Source organism: Hemicordylus capensis, chromosome 2, assembly GCF_027244095.1.
Source record: "Hemicordylus capensis ecotype Gifberg chromosome 2, rHemCap1.1.pri, whole genome shotgun sequence".
NCBI lineage: Eukaryota > Metazoa > Chordata > Lepidosauria > Squamata > Cordylidae > Hemicordylus > Hemicordylus capensis.
This window is the reverse complement of record NC_069658.1, coordinates 281,680,503-281,703,678: the sequence shown is the minus strand read 5'-3', so window position 1 is coordinate 281,703,678 and position 23,176 is coordinate 281,680,503. Positions and strand designations below refer to the sequence as shown.

The following is a 23,176-nucleotide window of genomic DNA, read 5'->3' as shown; positions in this document are numbered from 1 at the left end:
TCTTTCGCAAATTGGCAGGGCCTGAATACTGGAAAGATATGTCACATGAGTTTCATTTTGCTCCAGTTTTTCCTAGAAATGTATGACCGGATCTTAAAGATGTGTTTACCACTTGTGGCCATTCTCAGCTTGAAGGCCAAATACTAGATTAGCATAAACTGCCCTATTGCCTCTAAAAATATTTCATGTGCAGAAATACTTGTTTTAACATTCCATACTTGTTCCTCTAGATAATATTTTGCCTTCAGGCTTGAACAGTTTATGTTTAAAAACTCAAAACAATTGTTAAAGATGGATTTTTTTAAAGACTTGATTGATATTATATGGGACAGGTGTTTCCCCCCCTCTTTTTTGAATTTAGTTTTATTTCTAATGCATTATTTTTTTAAAAAAACTTCATGACTTTGTGCCTTCAAATGTGCTATTTTGAATCATGAAGAGTGAGTAAGTTCCTTCTTTAAAATATATTGGGCACAATCCAGTCAAACTCAATCACTTTTCTTATTGATTTTAGTGGGAGAAATGAAAGCATGTTCTTCATTCTTCTACTATCGAAGGTACTTGTAAGTCCTTAAATTTGACCAAATTGTGCCCAGTGCTACTAATATGCAAAAATTTAAGGATTAAGATCTTCAGCGAGGTGGTATATACACTGGTATAGAAATACGTTAATTAATTAATTAAAACTATCAGGAACATGTTTATGTAAGTGGAAAGGACTTTTGGAGGGAAGTGAAAATCAATCTTCTCTCCCCCTCTGTGTTCACTCTGCTGTACAATGGACTGTCACCTCAGGGATGCTAAAGGTTCCCTGTAGACTCACAGCCCTTCTTAACAGATAAAAACATAAGATCAAGCCCAAGGCCCATCTAGTCCAGCATCCTGTTTCCCACAGTGGCCCACCAGATGCCTCTGAGAAGCCTACAGGGAAGAGGTGAGGGCATGCCCTCTCTCCTGCTGTTGCTCCCCCTGCATCTTTCCTCTGAGGCTGGGAGTGGCCTACAGCCCTGAGACTAGTATCCAAAGATAGACCTGTCCTCCATGAATTTGTCTAAGCCCATCAAAGCACCACATCCTGTTTATCCTGGATCTACTGCTGCACATCATGTCTCGTTTCCGAATAAACATTGTTTAATCTATATATTTAATCCCCGTAGACATGCCTCGGCCTCTGTGGGGATGCATCCCGGCAACCCAGCTGATTGGCTGGGCAGCGGAGCGGAGGGACGCACCTGATTGGCTGAGGCACGTCTGTGGTGGAAGACAGAGGCGGCGGCGGGCCTTGCCGGGCCATGGAGGCCAGGGCGGAGGCGGGCCTGGCCGGGGAGGCCAGCGGTGGCGGGGGCCCTGGCCCGGCCGTGGAGGCCGGCGGCGGCGGGCCTGGCCTGAACGCGGAGGCCGGCAGCAGCCCGGCCAGAGACTGGGGCGGGGGGAGAGAGGTAGCCGGCCGCAAAAAACACGCAGATGCTCTGTGCGGGGGTCGGCTTGTTGTTGTTGTTTCATACACACACACACACACACACACACACACACACACACACACACACACATGCATACACCACCTTTCTGCCAAGGCACATACCCAAGGCAGCTTACAGTTATTTAAAATTGTAAAAATAATGTTAACAATGGATAAAAATACAGCTGTCCTGTCAGGTCAGAGCTTCTCCCTTCAGCTCCTCTAAAAGAGGAGCATCCTCTCTTCTTTTGTAGTCTTACACAGCCCCTTAAATATGCATAGAAGTACATGACCTCTGAGTGCCACCATCATAACCAAATCAGAAACATTCAAATGGCCATCTTGTGAATGATAATGAAACAAAAGTAATTCTAATAAAAGCTGTAGTACTGTAAACAAATCTGACAATTCCTGACCAGATTTGAACAAGATTTTATTTTCAAGATTTTGAAATATGTCATGTGTTCACCCTCGGATGTATTTAAAGTTGCTTCTATTAGAGAATAAACCTTTTTTTAAAAAATTATGCATATGTGTGGACAGCAAAAGTTCTACCTTCAAGTATGCAAAGGAGAATTTAGATAATCTAAAAGAAAAAGAGAAAACTAGGACAGGGATAAAGAAAAAAACAAGGACAAATGAGTAATGGAGGTGGTGAGTCAGGTGCCAAAACCTTAGCCACCTGCTTAGTCTTCTAAGCATATCTTATGTATTAAAACCCTGGCTGTCCTTTTTAGAATTGGAACACTGGGGCAGCTCAAATGGTACTGTACATCTGCCTGGCCCAGCCCACTATGCAATGAAGGCTATGAGTGCACATTTCCCACTTTCCTTTCTGACAAATTTCCCACTCCCCTTCTGCTTTGCATAACTGTGAGGGAAGCAGTTAATCTAACAGCCTGGCACATGAGATTTAAATCATACTTGAATGTAGTATTTAAAATTCATATGAGGGGCAGTTTGGATGAACCACATACACGGACACACACACACAATTATGTGGCTGCGGGATAGCACCCTGAGAAAGGAATAACACATGAAAGCTCACATTCCTCATCACATGATGAGGGGCTGGTCAGACCAAATTGGCCCTTTGTTCAGTGTACAAAGTAATTCTTCTCCACTAACCTCATAAATAGTAGACTGAGAAACAATGACTTGCCAAAGACAACATAGTGAGTTTCACAACTGGCAGGGGATTTGATTCTGGCTTTCCCTCATCCAATATTATGTCCCAAACCACAACCAAAAGTCTTTCAGCATGTGTTTCTCCCTTTTGATGTTAATAGAGGAGTGTATGTGGTCACTACTTGGCCAGTTATTTGCATTCCTCTCAGTCTGTCTCTGTCTCTGTTTAACACTGTGTTCTCACATATTTGGGTGGTACATCACTGTCCCTATTATTTGGGGACATTTTATTGTGCCCTTTGTTCTGACTGAATCTACATTAGCATGCATATCTTTCCATGTGTGATCAGACATTACTGTGTCACTTTCGGTGGCTACTTTTCGAAGTCCTCTTTGTGTGTCCTTTGGTATGACTGTGTGTGTATCTTACAGCCACAGAGAAAGAGATGTGTGTATCCTTCTGTGTGGGTGCATTGCTGTGCTACTGTTTGGGTGTCCACTTGAGAGCGCCTCCTCTGCATGACGAAGTGTGTGTGGGGAGGTGGGATTGTTTGTGTCGGGATGTGCGTGTGTGTGCGAGCGCGTGCCGCGTGTTCGTGTTCTCCCCGACGGCAGCGTTGCCGGGCTAGGTGGGTGGGTGACTCATCTTCCCTTTGAATGGCAGCCCTGAGCCTTATAACAGCTAGAGCGGCCCGAACTCCCGCTCCGCTCCTTCTCACAGTTGCCGCTGCCCTGAGGGAAACTCCGACGGAGACTTAACGCAGAGCAGGCAGCAGGCGCAGCCCCGGGGAGAGCGAGAGATAGAGGGAGCCATGAGGAGCCTTCGCTGTGCTCCCCTCCTCTTCCTGCTGCTCTCAGCGGGGGACTCTGCGGTCATCACCGGGGTGAGAGAGAGAGAGAGAGAGAGAGAGGCAGCCTTTGGGACGGGGAAACTTCGCCACGCCGCACATCCTTGCAGACAAATGCATGGGGAGTGGCGGCACTGGCACCAAGGCACGGGTTCTTTGCGACGGTTGAGTCCGGCGTCAACGCGTGTGAATCTCTCCGTCCACTATTTGGGCGGGAAAGTCGGCGCTGAGCGAAAAGCAGCGCCAGGGGCGCAGGGGCAGGGCTGGACAAGTGGGGTGGGCGCTGGGAGAGAGGAGGGGGCCGCAGCAGGAGAGTCTTGTATCGAAAGTGATGGGAGGGTTGCTGCTCGGCTCTTTTCTTCTTATCGAGAGTTATAATTTATATGAGGGTCCGGACTGTAGGCAGGTATGGGTCAGAGTCGGAGAGAGAAGGGGAGCGTTAATTTAGGGGATGCTCTTGAGCCTGTAGGGAGGTAGGGCGAGGTTTTCCTTCTCAAAACCTGCATGGGACATGGGTGTCACCTTTGCTCTGGTTGGCACTTCATACAAAACAGAGTTTGTCTGCTGTTGCGTGGGTCGGTCTTGGAGTGGGGTGGCGGGGCGTGTCTTTCTGATGATCGCTGAGATTCTTAAGGGAAGTTGGGTGTGTGCTCCGGGGGGTTGGATTTCTTGAGTTGACCTGGGTGTGTGTGGGTCTGTAACCGGGCGGCATGGAAGATGCGGTAACCTGAGCCTGGATAAGTTCTGGGATTTGGGACGCTTCGGGAAGAATGGCTTGTAGGCGGTTTCACCTGGGGGAGCCCTGGGAGGTCTTTCCCCCATCCTAGTCACAGAAGGGCCTTGGGCAAGGGAGGGGTTTTATCCTAAAGCTGAGATCTCTCTCTCTGTGTGTGCGTCCTTGTACTGGGTTTCTGGGAGCGGGCGAAGGCTGGGCTGGTCGCCGAAGTTTTGTTTCCAAGTGCACCAGAGAGGTCTCTGGTCTGGTGCAGCCGGGAGAAGGAGCGGGGACCTTAATCGAAGGCGCGCTTGAATAGCTTGGGGAACCGAATCTTTTCCCTCAGCAACTGCTTTCCATGGCCTGCAGGAACAGAGCACTCCCTTTAACCGAGCGATTTCTGCGGTTCAGGCGGGTCGGTGGAGAGAGTTGCCTGGTTCCTGCGGCGTCCTAGTTTGTAACTGAAGCCTCTCTCGCCACCCAGTTGTGCCCGATCTGGAAGTATAAAGACGGAATTGCTGGTGGGGGGGATTCCATTTGGGGGGAAATGGCTATTTTTTCCAAAGTAGACTGAGGGAGTCTAACCGGGAGCTTTCATCCATGACCCCAATTCCCTTCTTTCTGAGATGAAACCTCTTCTGGGCTTGATCTTTCTCCCTCAGGACGCCAAAACCGTTCAGATTTAGCGCTCAGCATTAATTTCTGAGGAGGAAACATTCACTGAGTAGTACTGAGAGAGATTCGGAGAATTGTCCCGTTCTAGATGGCATTTAAACTATTTAGCAGTTCCCTGTTGCCTTGCTAATAAACTTTTAATGTAAACAATTATATGCAAAACTAGGAAATGAAAACAAGAGCCTGAGCTTCCCTCTGATGGTTCTTTTTTTATTATTATTTATAAGCCACGTAGCCATCAGTTTCCACAGATACTGGAAATTTCTGCGCACTTTGCAAAACAATACCTCCCCGCACTAGGTTAGCCTTCTTTTTTTATTTTTATATATATATATATATATATATATATATATATATATATATATATATATGCTCTTTCCTCTGCTAAAGTCTCTGCTTTTCCTAGCCATAAAATGATAATGATGTTGATAATAAGACCGGCTTTATTGTATTTTCTTTTTCTCCACCTAAAGTATGTGCTTTATATTGGATCGATTGTACCTTTCATCTTGTGCCTTTTATAGTTTTGCTGTGGATAACATTTTTCTTTTAAATATTTTTCCAAAACTGAACAAAAGTATATATCTCTTGATCAGTGTTAAATTATTTGGAGTCTTCTGCTGAGCCATGTCTGGAATATGTGCTTTGCCTTAATGCAGTCTGCCTCTAGTCATGTAGTCAATATCGTACAGACATAAAAGCAGGCATTCTGTCAGTATTGATTCATGCAGTACTCTCACTACTCATCATTTAAGATGCAGGACAGGACAGTGGAATTTTCAGTTCATCGCCAAATGAGAACAAGGCATCCACTCTCCTCTTATATTACAGTGTACCACATCCACACTATAAATGCAGCCCTGTTATAGCCTAAGCCTAATGCCTCTGGTTCTCAAATTGTGGATGGGAACACCTGAGACAAGAGAGATGAAGTTTCAGGTAGGGAGGAACTTCTGTTTCCTTTGCAAGCAAAAAATGAGGTGGGTTGACTGTTCTCTGGAAGAAGGCTTTCTTGATCCACATAATATTTGTGGGGGATCTGCTCCTCCACTTACCCATCTTCAACCTGATTTGAGAAGAATGGAGCATAGAGAACACAGAGAGAATTGCTTTGCTCCAGTGTTTTATTTATTTATGGCATTTTAATCTTACTTTTCTATATAAAATGTAACCAAGGCAGCTTACAAAACCAAACAATAACATGACAGTGAAAATAATCTGAAATAGTTACAACAACAAACTGAAAGCAGCAGTCAACTATAAAAGCTAATTAAAGAGAACAGTATCCTAACCCACCTCACAGGGTTGTTGTGAGGATAAAAATAAGCATGTACTGAGCTACTGGGAGGTAGAGCGGGATATAAATGTAAAGAATAAATATTATGGAAAAGCTGATTGGAATTGCACCATTTTAACTTCCCCTGTTGATGAGGCCAGATGCAGTGATGAGGCCAGATGTACTTCTCTAGGCAGGCTGTTCAATGATTTGGGTGCAGCAACCAAAAGCCCTATATTTCATCACAGAAGTTGAATGCTCAAGCAGGCTTATATGAGAGACAGCAATTCTTGAGACAGGCCCAGTTTGGATGATACAGCAACCCTCAGTTACATCCACCTGAGGTCAGCATTCCTCATTGTCCAAATACAGGGAAATCCCTCAACCACGGTTTTGTTGCCACCTTCAAACCAAGGGCTGAACTCTCGATTTGAAGTTAGGAAGCTAGCTTGATAGAACCAGAGCTCCGCTGACCCCATTGTGTTGTTTGAATGGAGTAACCTGGGGTTTGCATTCAAGTTCCTCCTGCAAGCATGTCACCTCTCATATCAGGGCGAATAGTTTCTGGGCAAGTGATGTGCTCGGCAGAAGAGGGAGGGGGATTGTGGATGGAGGCAATGGAGCTGTAGCTGCTAGGTCATCTGTGGTATTATTCTTGGCTTCCAAGGTTAACCTCAGGAAAACCTAGCCTCTGTTTCACTGGTCGTTCAAATGGGTCCATACTCTGGTCCTTGGAAATTTGAGGCTTTAAAGGTCAAAACTAATGCATTGAGCCCAGTTCAGTATAATATGGTCCAATTTTCTGGCTCCAGGCAGTATCCTGGCAGCTGCATTCTGAAACAACTGAAGCTTCCAGACTGAGGCAGACCCATGTATAGCATATTTAGCACCATCCATGGACAGAACATAGTAGTGATGTGGTCCTTGCTCAAGTGCTTACAGACTATGAAAGCTGGAGAGAACAACAATGAAAATAAGGCACAGGGTTTAATAAACAGCAAGGACAGAAGTGATTGACTGATTGATTAAGTGCCATCCAGTCGGTGTCAGGGCAGAAGTAGTTGAGGGCTAATTGGTAATAGTGAGAGTAGACAAGCTGAAGTTACATTGGCCAAAGAAAGGCTTTGTGGAAGTAGGAGGTTTCAAGGAAGTACTTTAAAAAGGAGATAAACCTGGTTTGATAGTTAAGATGTTGGAGTCTTCTAATTATAGCAGCATGGAGGAGACAGGAGTAGGAGAAACACACAGGAGAACCCCCACCCCCAATTCTGCTCAAGGTTCTCCATTGTGGATTTTAATAGCAAACATTCACCAAATACTCTGTATTCAACATAGGATTTGATATTTTATAGGGATGTGCATGAAGCATTTTGGTGTCTCTAATTCAAGGTGCTAAAACACTTCGAGCTGCCCCTGTCAAATCGTTTCTGCAGGCAGCAAGTGGGCGCTTTAAAAGGAGGGAGGCAGGACTTACCTGCCCCTCCATAGCTCCTCAGCTGCCCACCCCCCGCCACCGCCACTCCACCATGGCGCTGTCAGTATTAAACGACCACCACAGCTCTGTCGGTATTAAATGCCACATGGCTGCAGTGCTGCTCCCATCAGCCCACAGGCAGCATCGGCACGTAAATGGTGTCTTCACGTACGCAGACGCCATTTACGTGCCGGCACCACACACGGGTTGCTGGGAGCAGCACTGCAGCCACACCGAACAGCATTTAATACCTACAGCATTGTGGCGGGGGTGGTGGAGGAGGATCAGTGGAGCGGCAGGTAAGACCTGCCTCCCTCCTTTTGAAGCGCCCGTTCTCCACCTCCACCACCTTCCGGATGTGCACGAAATGCTTCATGCACAGCCCTAATATTTACTTCAGTATTTAATATTTGTCAGGATTTGATAGTTGACATGTAAAGATATTTGATAGCAATTGTCTGACTATAGACAGCTTAATTTTCACCCAGACGAGATTTGACCAAATGGATAAATACTTTAGGAATCTCTTTAAAACAATAAAACTTACTAGAAAACATAACAGACAATACTATGAGATCAAAGGTTAATTGAAGGTTGTTGTTGTTGTTGTTGTTTCCATACTGTAGCCGACACCCAGACAAATGAAGTGTGTGCGGTTAATGCAACACGTGCTACAGAAAGGGGGCAATTTTTATTGATCTCGCCTTCCATCTGAAGTTGATTGTCCTTGAGGGTCATGTCGCCCTCAGAAAAGAGGAGACTAAGTGGGGACATGATGGAGGTGTATAAAATTATGCATGGAGTAGAGAGAGTAGAACTGTCACACTTCGGCCACATTATGCAAAGACCCAGCTCCCTTGAGAAGTCCATAATGCTGGGAAAAGTTGAAGGAAAGAGAAGAGGACGACCAGCAGCAAGGTGGATGGACGATTATGACAGCAATGAATGCACCACTGAGAGACCTTAAAGGCCAAGTTGAAGACAGATCATCCTGGAGAGAATCTCTCTATGTGGTCGCTAAGAGTCAACACTGACTTGATTGCACTTAATCAGTCAGAGTAGACAGAAAAATTGTTCCCTCTCTCACAACACTAGAACCAGGGCTCATCCCATGAAACGGAAGGTCGGGAAATTTAGGACTGACAAGAGGAAGTACTTTTTCACACAGCACATAATTAATCTATGGAACTCTCTGCCACAGGATGTAGTGATGGCCACTAGCTTGGATGACTTTAAAATGGGCTTAGACAAATTCATGAAGGACAGGTCTCTCAATAACTACTAGTCTGGTGGCTATAGGCCACCTCCAGCCTCAGAGGTGAGACTGGCAAAAACTTCCCCTCCCCCATAATACACACAGTGTTAACTGCACAAATGTTTCACTAATCTGGATCTCAGCCAGTAATTTTATTTTCATCATTTTATTATAGTTTATACAAATTTATATTTAATATTCTTGGTTTTTTGTAAGCTGTGCTCCAGGCCATGTGAATGGATAGAAATAAAACCAGTTTAGGTATGGTTTTAGATATGTGAGAAGCTATGTAGATACTTCAGATACAGAGAAACAATTTATACTCATTTTTCTTAGTATAAATAGAAACATTTTCAGGAATGTGAATCCAGTATTAGGCAGGGTATATTGTTGACCAAAAGAGATTATTTGGGGCATTTGCAGTGTCATGGTGATCTGCCAGCTGTTTGTGGTGTTGACCTACAGAAGGTCTCATTTTAGGGTAGAAATAAGATGTGTCTTTTCCCCAACAGTATGCCCTCAATTGCTTCATGGAGTTTCTTTGTAAAAACTACCTCAGTCTGGCCCACAATTGAAATGCCTTTCTTTCTCATAGGTGAAAAGCTTTTTGCAAATTTGTTTTCTTTATAGCAAGTTTAACTATCTCTAAGAGGCATGGATCCAACTAAAGTGACTAACTTTAGCTGGATCCGTGCCATAGTCTTCTATGGGTACCTTTACCTAAGCAGAAGAAAGCATCTGAGTATTGGTAGCATATGACATCTGATATGTGATTCGACCCAAATAATTAAGAGTTTGCCCAACAAATCTAAAACATTCAGTTTAAGGACTTTAAAGGCTTAAAAAAAGTCATTTCAGCTTCTAACAGAAATGGGCAATGCCTCTCCCACCACACACATGCTCCAAGTATTGCTTAAGCAGGTATTTGGAGGGCATGTAGAGGGGCGATTCAGATGAATAGTCCCCTCACATGACAAAGGAATGTGCCAGAAGTGCTTCCTCCACCAGCATCATGGCAGGCAGGCTCTCAGCACTTCATATTGCATGTACTGGGCTGTATATGCCCATACTGGCCCCATGGAATGACTCAAAACTTCATCTAAGATAACTGGTAGTTTGGATTTTTCTCTATAGCTCTGCAATCTCCCTGTGTGAACAGAGCAAAATAAGAGCTTTTCTATACGTGAGAAGGTAATGGAATGGGCTTGGGTATTTTTAGGGTGATTTTGTTTATCTTAACTGTGTGTCTGTTTCCTATATTTAAGGCTTGTGACAGAGATCTGCAGTGTGGTGGAGGCATGTGCTGTGCTGTTAGTCTCTGGATTCGAAGCCTTCGCATGTGTACACCAATGGGCAACTTGGGAGAAGACTGTCATCCTTTGAGTCATAAAGTTAGTATATTATTCTGGTACCTTGTGTGATACAGTAACTGACAGGGTAGAAGGAAATACGAATATATTTTGTTGTAAGTCAAACTGCATAAAATATTATCCATTGCAAAAGCGCAGAAACATATATATTATTCAGGAAGTTGTCTTTTTATGGAAATAGCATCATAAGAACATACGCAAATAAATACATTACTGTCAGTATTATTCTGTAGAAGGTCTAAGGTTAAAAAATACCCCAAGGGTTTTATTTTGTATTATAGAATATGGTCAGTATTTCACACTTTTAATTATCCTTAATCTTGTCTTGTGCACTGTAATCATTCAAGTCATACTATTGATTTCTGGAACTGTGACTATTTTGAATAGGCAAATTGTTTTGATAGTTAAAGTTTTTCATTGCCGGCTCCCAGACAGACTCCTTATCCCCTTTTAATATTGTCTGTGTAAAATCACATTTGAAACAATATACCACTTAGATCTTGGAGCCTTTATTTCAAGGTTGATGACTTTCATTTTCATCCGGCTCCTAATTACTAATCTTCCATTCCATGTTTTCACAGTTTGTTCCTGTTGTCAGCCACAAACATGACTGAAAATCCCTCTTTTAATAACTGGAAATATAAAATTATTAACCAAAGGGATTTTCCTGAAGTCCACTCAACAAATTTATTTATTTTTAATATCAAGAAATTCCTTCTAGTCCCCACCAGCACTAATCAGAACAGGCAGCTCTACCATCAGTGCTGGAGACAGATCCAAGTAACTGCTAGATCTTATATTTTTCAAAAATATTTAAAAAGCAATTTTAGGGCTGTGTGAATCAATTGGGTACAAATCAATTTGTACCCGAATCTAGCTGATTTGGGCAATTTGGAGACAGAACAAATCGCCCCTGTGATACATTGGCTATATTCGGGTACAAATTGAATTGCGCCAGATTCTGTTTGAATCAATTTGAGATTCTGATTCCTCCTATAAATTTCCCCAAATTCCCAGCTTTCATTTTTTTAAAAAGCTAAGCTCTAGCCCTTGTAGAAGTGATGGAGCAAAATGTGTGGTCACTGTTTTTCAAGTGTTTGGATTCCTTGGTGTATAATAACCTTTCCTCAGTGAATCCCTATGAGGATTCATTACACACCTTCATTTCTTCTATTCATTTCTACTGTCTTTGGACAGTGCCAACTGTTAACTGCCATGTGCCAACTACAATCCCCCACACACACCCGCAAGGCAGTAGAGTGCCACTCAGTTTATGTTCTAGGAATTTTTTCAAGTGTTTAGATTCTTTTGTGTCTAATAACCTTTCCTCATAATGAATCCCTATGAGGATTCATTATATGCCTTCATTTCTTCTGTCCATTCATTTTGACTGTCATTGGACAGTGCCAACTGTCAACTGCCATGTGTCAGCTACACCACACACACACACACACACACACACACACACACACACACACACTGGGGTACTCAGTTTATTTTTTAGGAATGTTTGAAGTATTTAGATTCTTTTGTGTCTTCATTACACACCTTCATTTCTTCTGTTCATTTTGACCCCCCTGCTTTGCGGGTGGGGGTGGGGAATTAGTGGCATCCCATGTGCCAACTACCCACGAAGCCCCTAAGTACTCAGTTCATATTTTAGGAATTTTGGCTTCTAATTCCATGTAGCCAATGGCTACATTGGCTTTGGACCAGTCAATAACACCTGTCTGACTGTGTAAACAAGAAATAATAATGTTGCTGTTATTACAGACGTAATAACAGCAACAACATTGACAATAAAATTCAGCCATCCCAGGTCCTTGGGAAGGACTCGATGTCTGGATAAAACAAACCAGTCAATAACACCTGTCTGACTGTGTAAATAAATAATAATTAATAATAATTAAATACCCTGTTAAAGCTTTTGAATAGTCCCTTATGAAAAGGTTACTCACATGCCTTGTTATGGACATATTTTTAACCTGTTGTAAACAGAACCTAACTCTCCACCTCCCTACACCTTGTCAGTGGTGCAAATAGACATGATCTCTTTAATTAAGAAAAGTACCTTGGAGCCCAGTGCAGTTCTCTCACCTCTGAACACCTTGTCCTCCTATACTTAGAATCAAGGGGTATGGTTTCTTTCCTGAGCAGATGGCAGGACTCCCACACAAGCCTGAACCCTGACACTTCTCTTTTTAGAAATTAAGCATGGCCTCCACTTCCTTCTGGGAACACAGTCCAAAAGTTGAAACTGTGAAGCTTATAGCTTCTGATGGTATCTCTTACCACTATTGGACCTTATGCCAGTATTATGCCAGAAGGAGAGGAGAGCTGGTCTTGTGGTAGCAAGCATGACTTGTCCCCTTAGCTAAGCAGGGTCTGCCCTGGTTGCATATGAAAGGGAGACTAGAAGTGTGAGCACTGGAAGAGATTCCCCTCAGGGGATGTAGCTGCTCTGGGAAGAGCAGAAGGTTCCAAGTTCCCTCCCTGGCTTCTCCAAGATAGGGCTGAGAGAGATTCCTGCCTGTAACCTTGGAGAAGCTGCTGCCAGTCTGTGAAGACAATACTGAGCTAGATAGACCAATGGTCTGACTCAGTATATGGCAGCTTCCTATGTTCCTATTCTAGTTCTGGCCATATCTCCTTACATTCACCACTGCACTTGGTAAACTTATTTACTGCATTGATTCCTGCCTCCCGCACGCACACTCACCTTAAATATGGGCACAACTGCATGAAGAAAAATCTGTTTTACCTATAAGCACTAGTAATAGAAGCAGGAGCCTTTGGCATTCACTAGTTTATTATATGCAAAAGGGATGCCACATTATTATCATTTTGGTCTTGCAAATGATTTTAGTTTTTTCCCATCCATTAAAGACTGCAAGTAAGGGTGTCGTTATCATTATCAAAGTGGGACAAATGTCCCTGAGTCCCTGAGGGATGCGGGGGGGGGGGGCACTGGTTGGGCAACAGCTCGCTCTTCGCTCTCATGTGTGGAGAGTGTGTGATGTCATTTGCATAGGAAGGAGCAAGAGAAAAGGCATGCAGAGAATGTTTTCACCATGTATAGTTCTTCTGCAGCAAAGATCTAAGGAGAGGACAGGAGAAGGAGCAGGGGGCACAAAGGCCCATCTTCGCTTCTTGTCTCAGGGCCAACTCCAATCTTGCTTTGTCCCTGACTGCAAGGTCAGGAAGTAACAGGTAAAGAAGCGGCTCCACTACTATGTTAGAAGCTGGAACTGGACTATATATCTTTAACAAAGCTCACCTTCTACTCTTTATATAAAGTTTTGTATGAAGGTTATATAAAGCTTTTTAGTGTTATCCTTCCAAGTGTATGAGCATGTGAGTGCATGCATGTGCATGCATGTGAGTATAACAAATTTTTCTTCATGCAGTTGTGCCCATACAGACTACAGAAAGGATTCATTCCTCCTCTTTCCTAAGCAATTTCATGCCCATTCCATTAGATGAAGTGTGGGGTCACTACCTTCCTGCTCCGTTCCTTTCTAGCCTGCTGTTGAAGCCACAGCAGGAAGAATGTCAGTGCTTTTCTTGAAGCTCTTGGCATTGCTTTGTGCCATCTCTACTTTCAATTGTCAAGGCATTTGTTGTTCTTTAAAACTACTCACTGCAATTGCAATGACTCTTCAGGATTTAATTTTCCTTTAAATATTACCTATAGAAGATTACGAGACTATTCAAAGTGTCAAAACATTGAAATTCTCAATTTGTCTGCAGGTCAGGCATGAAGCAGACATCTTCAATTTCTATTTTCCCACACTGCTGTGCCACTGAATTTAAACTTGATCTGTAAGGACAAGCCTAAATTGAAAGGCAATTTTGTCTTTATACTAGATTAGCCTTGGGTGCCCTCTGTTAAATCACACATGGAGAGCTTGTAAAGTGGACCACCAGCTGATATAAGCTGATCAGAGATGACTGAAGGCATATTGCTTAAATCAGGACACAGTTTAAATTTTAGTCTCTCAGATAAGACTGGGAATTGTTATTCATTTAGCCTGCTACCACCTCTAGAGAATTTTTCTTTCTTTCTGGGAAAGTGAATAAGATATTGTTTTTGCTCCGTCTGTAAAGAAAAAGGTTCACAACATGATACTCCGGCAATAATCATACAAGAATAACATGCATTGGACTTTGAGAACAAAACTGGGCACAAATAAAGTTCTTGTTGACCTTAGTCAGGACTGTTTTTGTAACAGGACTAGATACATTATTAGTGCTGATTCCCTGCCCTGCAGCTTTTGTAACAGTGCTGTCATCCATAATTAGTGACTACTGCCTTATTCTTAGAGGAAATTGTTTGGGGATCTGCAAAAATCTTTCAACCCATGCTTTTTTGTATAAAGTACATAGAAGAGAGGTGGCTATCCCATAGCAAAAGTGGCACAGTTAATGGGTGAGGGGGGTAGCACACCTAAAGAAGAGCAGAATGATCCACAGGGCTGGCTAAGCAATGAATCAGGCCTACACTGCTGTCTGCCTGTCCAGCATTATATTTCTGCCTGCTGCCCAACTCAGCAAACTAGATGGAAGATTATGCTAAGACAAGGGGGGAAGGGGTAGTTATAGTAGACACTATAACAATGACATTTTTTGGATTTGACACGTCACATGCCAGGAAGTCTGATCAAAGCTGCCAAAAAGTATAGCCACCCCTGACAGACTACTAAAGACCAGAGCTGTTCATATTTCCCCCCTCACGGGCAGCTCTTCCATGAAACGAGGTAAAGTGGCTGCTTCAGGTGCTGAGTGCAGGGAGGTGGCAGGCACCGTGTCCTGCCACTGTGGGCACCACACCACTAGCCTGTTTTTCCACTATCTTTTCTGTTCTGCACTGGGGTGTGTTCCATGCAGGTGCCATCAAGTTGCTGCCACTACTACAGAGGCATCCCATCCACTCATCTCCCTTTCAGAAGAGGAAATGGAGAATAGTGATGACTTACAGTATCTCCTCACCACTCTACTCTCATCCACTTCCTTTTCTGGAATTGGGAGGAGAGGAGAGTTGGAGGAATTGGCTGCTGTAGCAGTGGTGGTGGGTAAGTGGTGCCTGCATAAAGTAAGCCCCCTAGGAAATACTCCAGCAGCAGGGAAAGAAAGAGGAAAACAAGAAGAGATGTACAGACAGATTCGGGGGTTCGATGGTTCGACCTCTGGACCAAACACCATCCAGCTCAATAGCCCCCAGAACCAAACTACCCCGATGGTTTGGGGGGGGGGTTTCGCGAATTTTAATCACTTTAAAAATCATTTAATTACCTTTAAAATGACCATCGAGGCGGCGGGGGTGCACAGAGGTTCCCCCTCCCCCCGCCAGCCTTCAAAACATACCGCTTGGGCCTTTTCGGCCCATTTTACGGCCATTAAAAAAATCAAATTTAAAAAATGGCCGCCAAAACAAAAATGGCCACCGCACATGCTCAAATGGCCTTTGTGAGGCTGTGGGTCATGCCAGGCCTCACAGAGGCCTTTTGTGCATGTATGGTGGCCGCCATTTTGGCTGCTGTGCCATTTTTAGCAAGGCCCAAACTGGCCAAAAAGGCCCCAGGGGTGCATTTTGAAGGCCGGTGGGGGAAGAAGGAACCTCTGCGCCCTCCCTCCACCACCTCTTCAATCATTTTAAAGGTAGTTTTTAAAAATTAAGTGTTTAGAATTCGCAAACACACACACACCCAGACCAGACTGGTGGGGGGTTCAAGGGATGCCGGACCGAACTGGCCCGGTACCGTTCGAGGTCAATCCGGCCTCGAACTGAATCGGGCCAGACGGTTCCGTGCACACCCCTAAAAACAAGGTGCAACATGCCTTTGTGTGGCGGGGGGGGAGAAGAATTACACTGCCAGCAAGTGTGGAGGAAGGAAAAGAGTTCCCCAGTTGGGAGTGGGTGGGTGGCATTTGGTACCTCACCTCAGGTGCCCAAAGACCTTGGGCTACCCCTGTCCACAGCTCCTCCACAGTGGGCCTAATTATAAGTCAAGCTGTGATAAATAATGTCTAAAGTATCATATCAAATATTTTCATATATATTTGCATCATTTACAGCATAACAGAAACTGATCCTCACCAAAGCTGCTGCATTTGGCTTAAAGTATGGCATAGTACAGAACTGTAGATAATAAATTCCTACTCTTCTGACTGAAAAGAAGCCATTAGCTTCATTTCACAGAGCCACCATAATCTAAGTTCAATTTGCATGCTCCTTGCAGAAAAGTCTCATTTTTCTGAAGAGCTTGAAAAATATAATCTGGAGATGTTCAAAATCAAAAGAATCCTGCCTGTGCAACAGATAGGTTAGAATATTCTTGAGGCCCTATATGTAAACCTATGAAACAAATGAAGAACAGTGCCCAGCTCCATGTCCCAAGCTGATCCTGTTGAACCTCTTTCCTTTTTTAGAGCCAAAAATTGACTGCTGTATCCAGGAAACCACTGGAAATAATTACTCTTCCACAGGTATGAAAAAGACATATATGATTAGATGACCCCATTGAAGAGCCCGATCTGAATCTGAAGCAAGGTGGCATATGTGAAATAGGATCTGCCAGTTCCAATAGATTTTGAACTAGCACCAAAGTGTTGCTTCCATAAACATATATACTAGACTTACTACCTTTTTGAAATGAAGTTTCTTTCAGTGCACAAAGAGGATCATTGTCACATTATGCAGTTAATAATAAACATCAACATAGAAAAACTGTCCAATAGACTAACAAGAAGATGATGGGATACCTTGTTTGGCATTCCCATGCACCAGTGTGGAAACTTAGGTTCTACTTAGCATTGAGGCTTTTTCCTGTCTTCACTTTTAAAAAACTTTAAATATTTGTTTCCAGGTTCCATATTTTGGAAGGAGAATTCATCGCATCTGTCCATGTCTACCTAACTTGGCCTGTGTCTGGATTTCCCCTGGCAAATACAAATGTTTACCAGAGTTCAGAAATGAAGATGTCTTTTTTTAGCAATAGCATTATGAAGGATTCTGTGCCACATCATGTATTAAGACCCTTATTTGTTGTGAATAATGAAGCTGTTTGCCAGAGGAAATTTTGTAACATACTTTCTCACCTTGTAAACCATAATAATACCAAGATGCTGTAGTTAATATCAGCCAAGACATTTTGTGTTGGCTGATTATGCAGAGTGCTTTATATTTTTCACATACAAATTAAGATGCACTGAAGTAGGTCTGTACATTCAGAACACAGCCCCAATTAGTGACATACTAATTTGGAACACCAGCCATCTACAACAACATGCTAGAAGCCCCAAAAGGTACCTGTTTTTGCTGCTTACTTTGGACTGCAAAAATAGAAATACCAAGCAATTGACAGACCCAAACACATGGCTGGTGGGCTGCATTTGGCTTGGCGAGTCACAGATAATGTAGGCCTATACTAAAAAAAATATGATGGTTAGCTCCGCTCTCCTAACTTCATTCTTAAACATGCTTAGGTCTGTCATCTAGAAAATGGACACCCAGAATTATCAAGTCAGTTTCCATAAATGTGACTAAATTTCTTCTGAATCAACTAAGTTTAATTAAAAATATTTTATATAGCAACATGAAACTAAAAATAATTGCTTAGGGTATTATATTTCAGTTACACCATTGTTGAAATTATTGTATAATTATACAAAATGTTACTTTAAACTTTTCAACAGTGTTTTTACATTATTTACATCTGACAATCCGCGTCAGAGTACTTTGATTTTAAAAATATTATTTAAAGAATCGAACAATTATAATACAAATATAAGCAGAGAAAGGATTGGTGTTTTATCTGGCATAAACTAGTAGCTCATTAGAAAACTGTATGTTTGAAATGTATGTACTTTATATTTTTAAAAAATCTAAAAGTCTATTGAATTGAGACACCTGACTTCTTGTTATGTAAATATATTGATATTCCTATGTAAAAATTCTGTATCAGAATAATGACAGTATGATGTTTTATTTATTTTAATATTATATTATATTGTATTACTGCTTTTGCACTATGGCTTTTGATTTTTATTCCATGAAATTTGTGATCTATTAACATTAGAATAATGAGAATATTCCCAATAATTGTTGTGTACAAAAATGCACTGTTGAATATTTCTTTAGAAAGCTTACCAACACATATGATACAAGAAGCTCCTATATAGATCAAAAGACACTGACTGACACCCAGACTAACACTGCTCCGATGTGCCAGCATTTTCCATTGTGCAACGGAGAGGAGCAATTGTTAACAATCTTCCCTTCCCTCTGCAGTCACCTGTACCTCTCAAAACTATGTCCCTGAGAGTCCCCCAGCCCACAGGAACATAGTTGCAAGAGGCATGAGCAGCTGCAATGGGAAGGAGAAACTGTAAATCACCTCTTCCTCACACATAAGTAAATGCTAGCATGATGGTGCAGTGTTGGTCTGGATGCCAGCCTCTATTAAAGATGATGAGGAATTTTCTAGACATAGGCCATTGAGAGTCAGATGTTCATGAAAATTAATGGAACTTCATGGAAATGTTTTATGTTTGCCCAGTTCTTAGCTCCCCCTTTTAAATATATAGTCACAGGAAGAACTAGGGATGTGCACGAACCTGTTCAGAGGCCCTTTTACGGGCCTCTGAACAGGTTCAAACGCCAGGCGGTTCCAAGTGTTCGACGGGAGGGTAACTTTAAGGGCAGGGGAGATGCACTCCCCCCCCGTGTTTCCCCTGCTGGTGCTCACTGAAAAACTGGTCCAGTGGGGGGACAGCATACCTCCCTGCCACCCCATCCACTCCTCAGAATGGAAGTGACAGGAAGTAGCACACACACACACACACATACTACTTCTTGTCACTTCCGGTCCGAGGAGCGTATGGGGTGGCAGGGAGGTACACTGCCGCCCCAGCAGACCGGTTTTTCAGTGAGCGCCGGTGGGGAAAATGCGGCCGGGGGGGGAGGTAAGTGTACCCTTCCCTGCCCTTAAAGTTATCCCCCCACCCCACTGTCAAACCAGCCCCTGCCAGTTCTGTGCACATCCCTAGGAAGAACATTGAAGAGCTTTCCTCGTTAAACCATTTTCTTTTTATTTCCTTTGTTTTGAGATTAGTGCATTGATAATTTTAAAACAAATTCACTAATCAAGTGAATAAAATGGCTGACATACTGCACAAGGGCATGTCAGCCCAGTAGTGTTGTGTACATGCAAGTTGCACAATTGCATAAATGCAAAAATTGCACAAATGATGTTATACAAAAGTAAATGGGAAATGATGGGCTTACTCTTGTATAACATCATTTGTGCAGTTTATGCAGTTTCACAACTTGTATGCATGCAACATTAGCAAGCTTATGTGCCCTTGCGCAATATGTCAGCCACTGGGGCTGTTCTCATGATCAGCAAAAATTGGGCTAGGAGAGAGCCTAGCCCAATTTTTGCTGATCGTGTAAACCACCGGGCTTGAAGCAGTCCTAAGATGTTCCCTTTAACTCAGGCCAATAAGGGCCAGCTCATATAAATCAACATCATAAATGGAAAAGCCTTCCTTGAACTATACCATTGCAGGCTGCTGATGAGAGGTTGCATATTAGAATGTTACCACACACAAAAACACACAAAAACCCCTTTCTGTAAGTAGAAAAGCAACATGTCATGGAAAAGGCTTGGCTGAGTCCATCACCTTTACAAGCAAGTTTTCTTCTGTGTTCAGGGTTGTATTTTTCTTGTTGTGAGGAAGACCAGCAAACGCTTTAGCACTAGATTCTCTTGACTGTATACACTAACCAAAATTAGTGAAAGATCAATCAGAATTTGACAATGATTTCACATTCCAGCATACTTGAAAGCAAACAAGGCATGCAACAGCCAGTTCATCTCCTAAATATTTCTACCAATAGAACATTCACTCAGATTAAAGAGAATTATCTGCTGTAATTTCCTGCATACTGGAAATCAACGTTAGATCAAGTTTAGTGTGAAGGACAAAGATTTTAGAACTTGTGTTGGACAACAAACCATAGTAGTACTGAATAATAACTTAAAATTACACTCTCTGGGTTTTTCCTGTCAGTTATGAAGCAGTCCCAAAGTGATTTTGCTGTGGCACATCAGGTTTAATTGTTCATCTTTCCTTGAATTGTCTATATCTGTCATCTTAGTGCTTGAAGAATTGTGTTCCCTAAATCAACCAGTTTAGTGGATCTGTATTTGATAGTTATTCAAGTAACTGAAATTGTCTTTCCTACCACTTTACTTTAAATATCTGGATATATGAAATAATGTAGTGTACCCTAACGAGGTCATTCTTCAGCTTCTGAGATGTATGGTGTTTTCAACATTCTGTGAAGAAAACCAGAAGCACCAGCCTACAATAAACCTTATAAAGTAGAACTGCAATAAATTTGTTTTGGATTCATGAGCTATGAAAGAGAGAATTTAGCCATGTGCATTATTTCACATAGATCATATTTGTCAGGACTAAAAGCACTTTTCATTAACTAGCAAACCATTTTTCACTCAGCCATTGGTTATTGACTACCATCTTCATTGACCCATAGAGCTCATCAGTTCAAGGTATCAAGAAAAACCGACTTTCCCTGCTACAGGGATTCTATATCAGTTAACAAGAACAAATGTAGAAACAGCAGGCCAGAACGAGGGCCACTTCCTTGTTAAGCAAAGTGTTTTCCACTGTGTGTACATATATTGGAGGAGGGGCAGCCAAATCTTGATTTCCTGGCATGTGCATGCTAACGGAATAAAGAGACACCTTTAAGCCCCTCCTAACTGAATGAAGAGGCACCTTTGAATGTGGAGGTCTCATATTTAGCAGGAGGAGAGCCAGGCCCAGCACAGCATCCTTCTAGTGGCTTTTGTTAGGGTCTATCTTCTATTTATTTTATATTGTGAGCCCTGTGGGGACAGGGAACCATCTCATTCATTCATTCATTCATTCATTCATTTTTCTATGTGAACTACATTGAAAAAGTTGAAAAGCTGTAGATAAATATTCGTTGTCATCATAGTAGTAGTAGTAGTATATCCCAATCATATATGCCATTAAAAACATAAATTTGTGCACACACATTTGTAAGTGTACATGTAAAGCATAAAGGCTTATAACATAAAACTTAACTTGTGAAACCATCCAAAGAACATCATGAGCCTGTTCTCACAACCACAGATTCCAGGTAGGAGAGGATTAACCCAGGAACCTGTGGTCATCTGGGACAGCGGGAGTCCTCCTGACCCAGCAGTTCCAAACCTGGGTAGTCCAGATCCACTACCTAGGTTAAAAGTGAGGCAGGATGAAAATGGAGCAAGTCTTATTTTTTTGTTTTGGTTGTCTCTGGAGCTGGTGCATTTTAAACTGTCCCTGGGCCATCGATGGCCATGTTAACCATAGAGTTGGGTGGAAAGCAGGGCCAGGAAGAGGGGAGCTGTTGCTGTACTAAGGGCTGCCTGTCTGCTGCTCATGCAATGTATTGTGGGATAGTGGTGGAAAACAGCTCCGGTTTTCCTTCCCTCCTGAAGTGCGTGGTAGCCCAATCATGTGAGGCTTGGGTAAGTAAACCCAACGGGGCTTTGGTCATCTGGGAGGCGCAGTGTAAGCATTGCCTCCACTCCAGCCCACCCCCATTTGGTCATGAGAACATGCTCTATGTGTTATTATTTGTGGTGTGCTTTCCAGAAGAAAGAGGAAATTCTCATTCATAAAATTCTATCGTTAAGGGCAGCCAAAGATCAAAGTTGCAATCCTCATTTCTCATCTTCACTCTCCCAAATAATAACTTTAGAAAAATAGAAAATTAATTGAAGCTCACCAATTATCTCTGACATCAGTGGGAAAACCTATATAACCTACTCTTAAGTTTTGCTTCTTTATCAGGTAGCCAAAGTTCATCCTTCCTCCTCAACCAGGAGATACTCAATCAGGGAGACTCTGGCAATATTGGTAGCTAGCCCTAAGCCTTTTCTGCTGTCAAAAGCTCTGTTCAAACTTATATGAAATACTATTTTTCTTATAAATCATTCCAGTAGTGTTTGCCTCAGTGTAAATTGGGTAAACATTCTTGGCAAAGACTACTGATTTCAGCCTTTTCCCCCTAAACCAATGAGTTTCATCTCTCATTTTGCCTTTCTTATTAAATAAATGTGCAGATCTGAAAAGTGGTCCACATACACACTAAATAAATCCACATTAAAACAAATGACGATCAGTGATAACAAAACACTGTGTCCATATGTATAAATGTTATTCTTCCCTGTGTTGTGCAGAAGGTGAAGAGAAACAAAAGTAAAAATAGAATTCCAAGGATGTGAAAATGAAGAATAGCTGGCTGACCTCTTACTATTTCCTTTAGGCCTTGGTGTTGATCAATTCAGAGATACTAATATTTGAGGAGGCAAGCACCTTTCCACTGGTGACACAAGCAGGTTCCAAGGCAATGCTATAACATCACGCAAAGCGATGGATCTGGCAATTTGCTACCAACCTTTAATCTGATGTGTACATACATTTTCCACATGCAAAAATGCTTCCAAATCACTATGAATTCTGAGATGGCCATGCAGAACTGTGCCATACACAAACCTGCACATTTGCATTTGCTGCCCAAAAGTCAAATCTGCTGCACAGGCACACAGTGGCCAACATCCAGAACCATGGTCTGCAAATGCCCCTAACATCCCCTGTCATGTAGCATTAGCCCCCACAAGGGTGGTCTGCTCTCCAAAGCATGGGTTCTCTGCAATAATAGAGCAGTTTAACGCTGCACTAGTGCAAACATGTTGCATTGCCTAACATGAGATCAGATAAGATCTGCCCACCTCCCTCCCTCTCTCCCAGTCTTTCAGAGGGAATTAAAGCCTGCCCTTTTATTCAGAACTTTGGCCAATGATTAGCCCTCTTATTTCCTTTTAGTAGCTTGTGGCTGTGTTTATTTATTTAGGGTGTATTTTTAATGAAATCT

At 42.6% G+C, this 23,176-nt stretch overlaps 1 protein-coding gene across 1 annotated transcript; it reads left to right on the top strand.

Annotated features, from left to right (window-relative positions):
- Positions 1–1,192: 1,192 nt before the first annotated feature.
- On the top strand, positions 1,193–20,604 carry PROK2 (prokineticin 2). The gene is made up of 4 exons (XM_053301314.1): positions 1,193–1,439; positions 10,096–10,221; positions 16,630–16,686; positions 17,067–20,604. The coding sequence occupies exons 1-4, from the start codon at positions 1,293–1,295 to the stop codon at positions 17,190–17,192; spliced, it is 456 nt and encodes a 151-aa protein (XP_053157289.1). The 5' UTR covers positions 1,193–1,292; the 3' UTR covers positions 17,193–20,604.
- Positions 20,605–23,176: the final 2,572 nt, after the last annotated feature.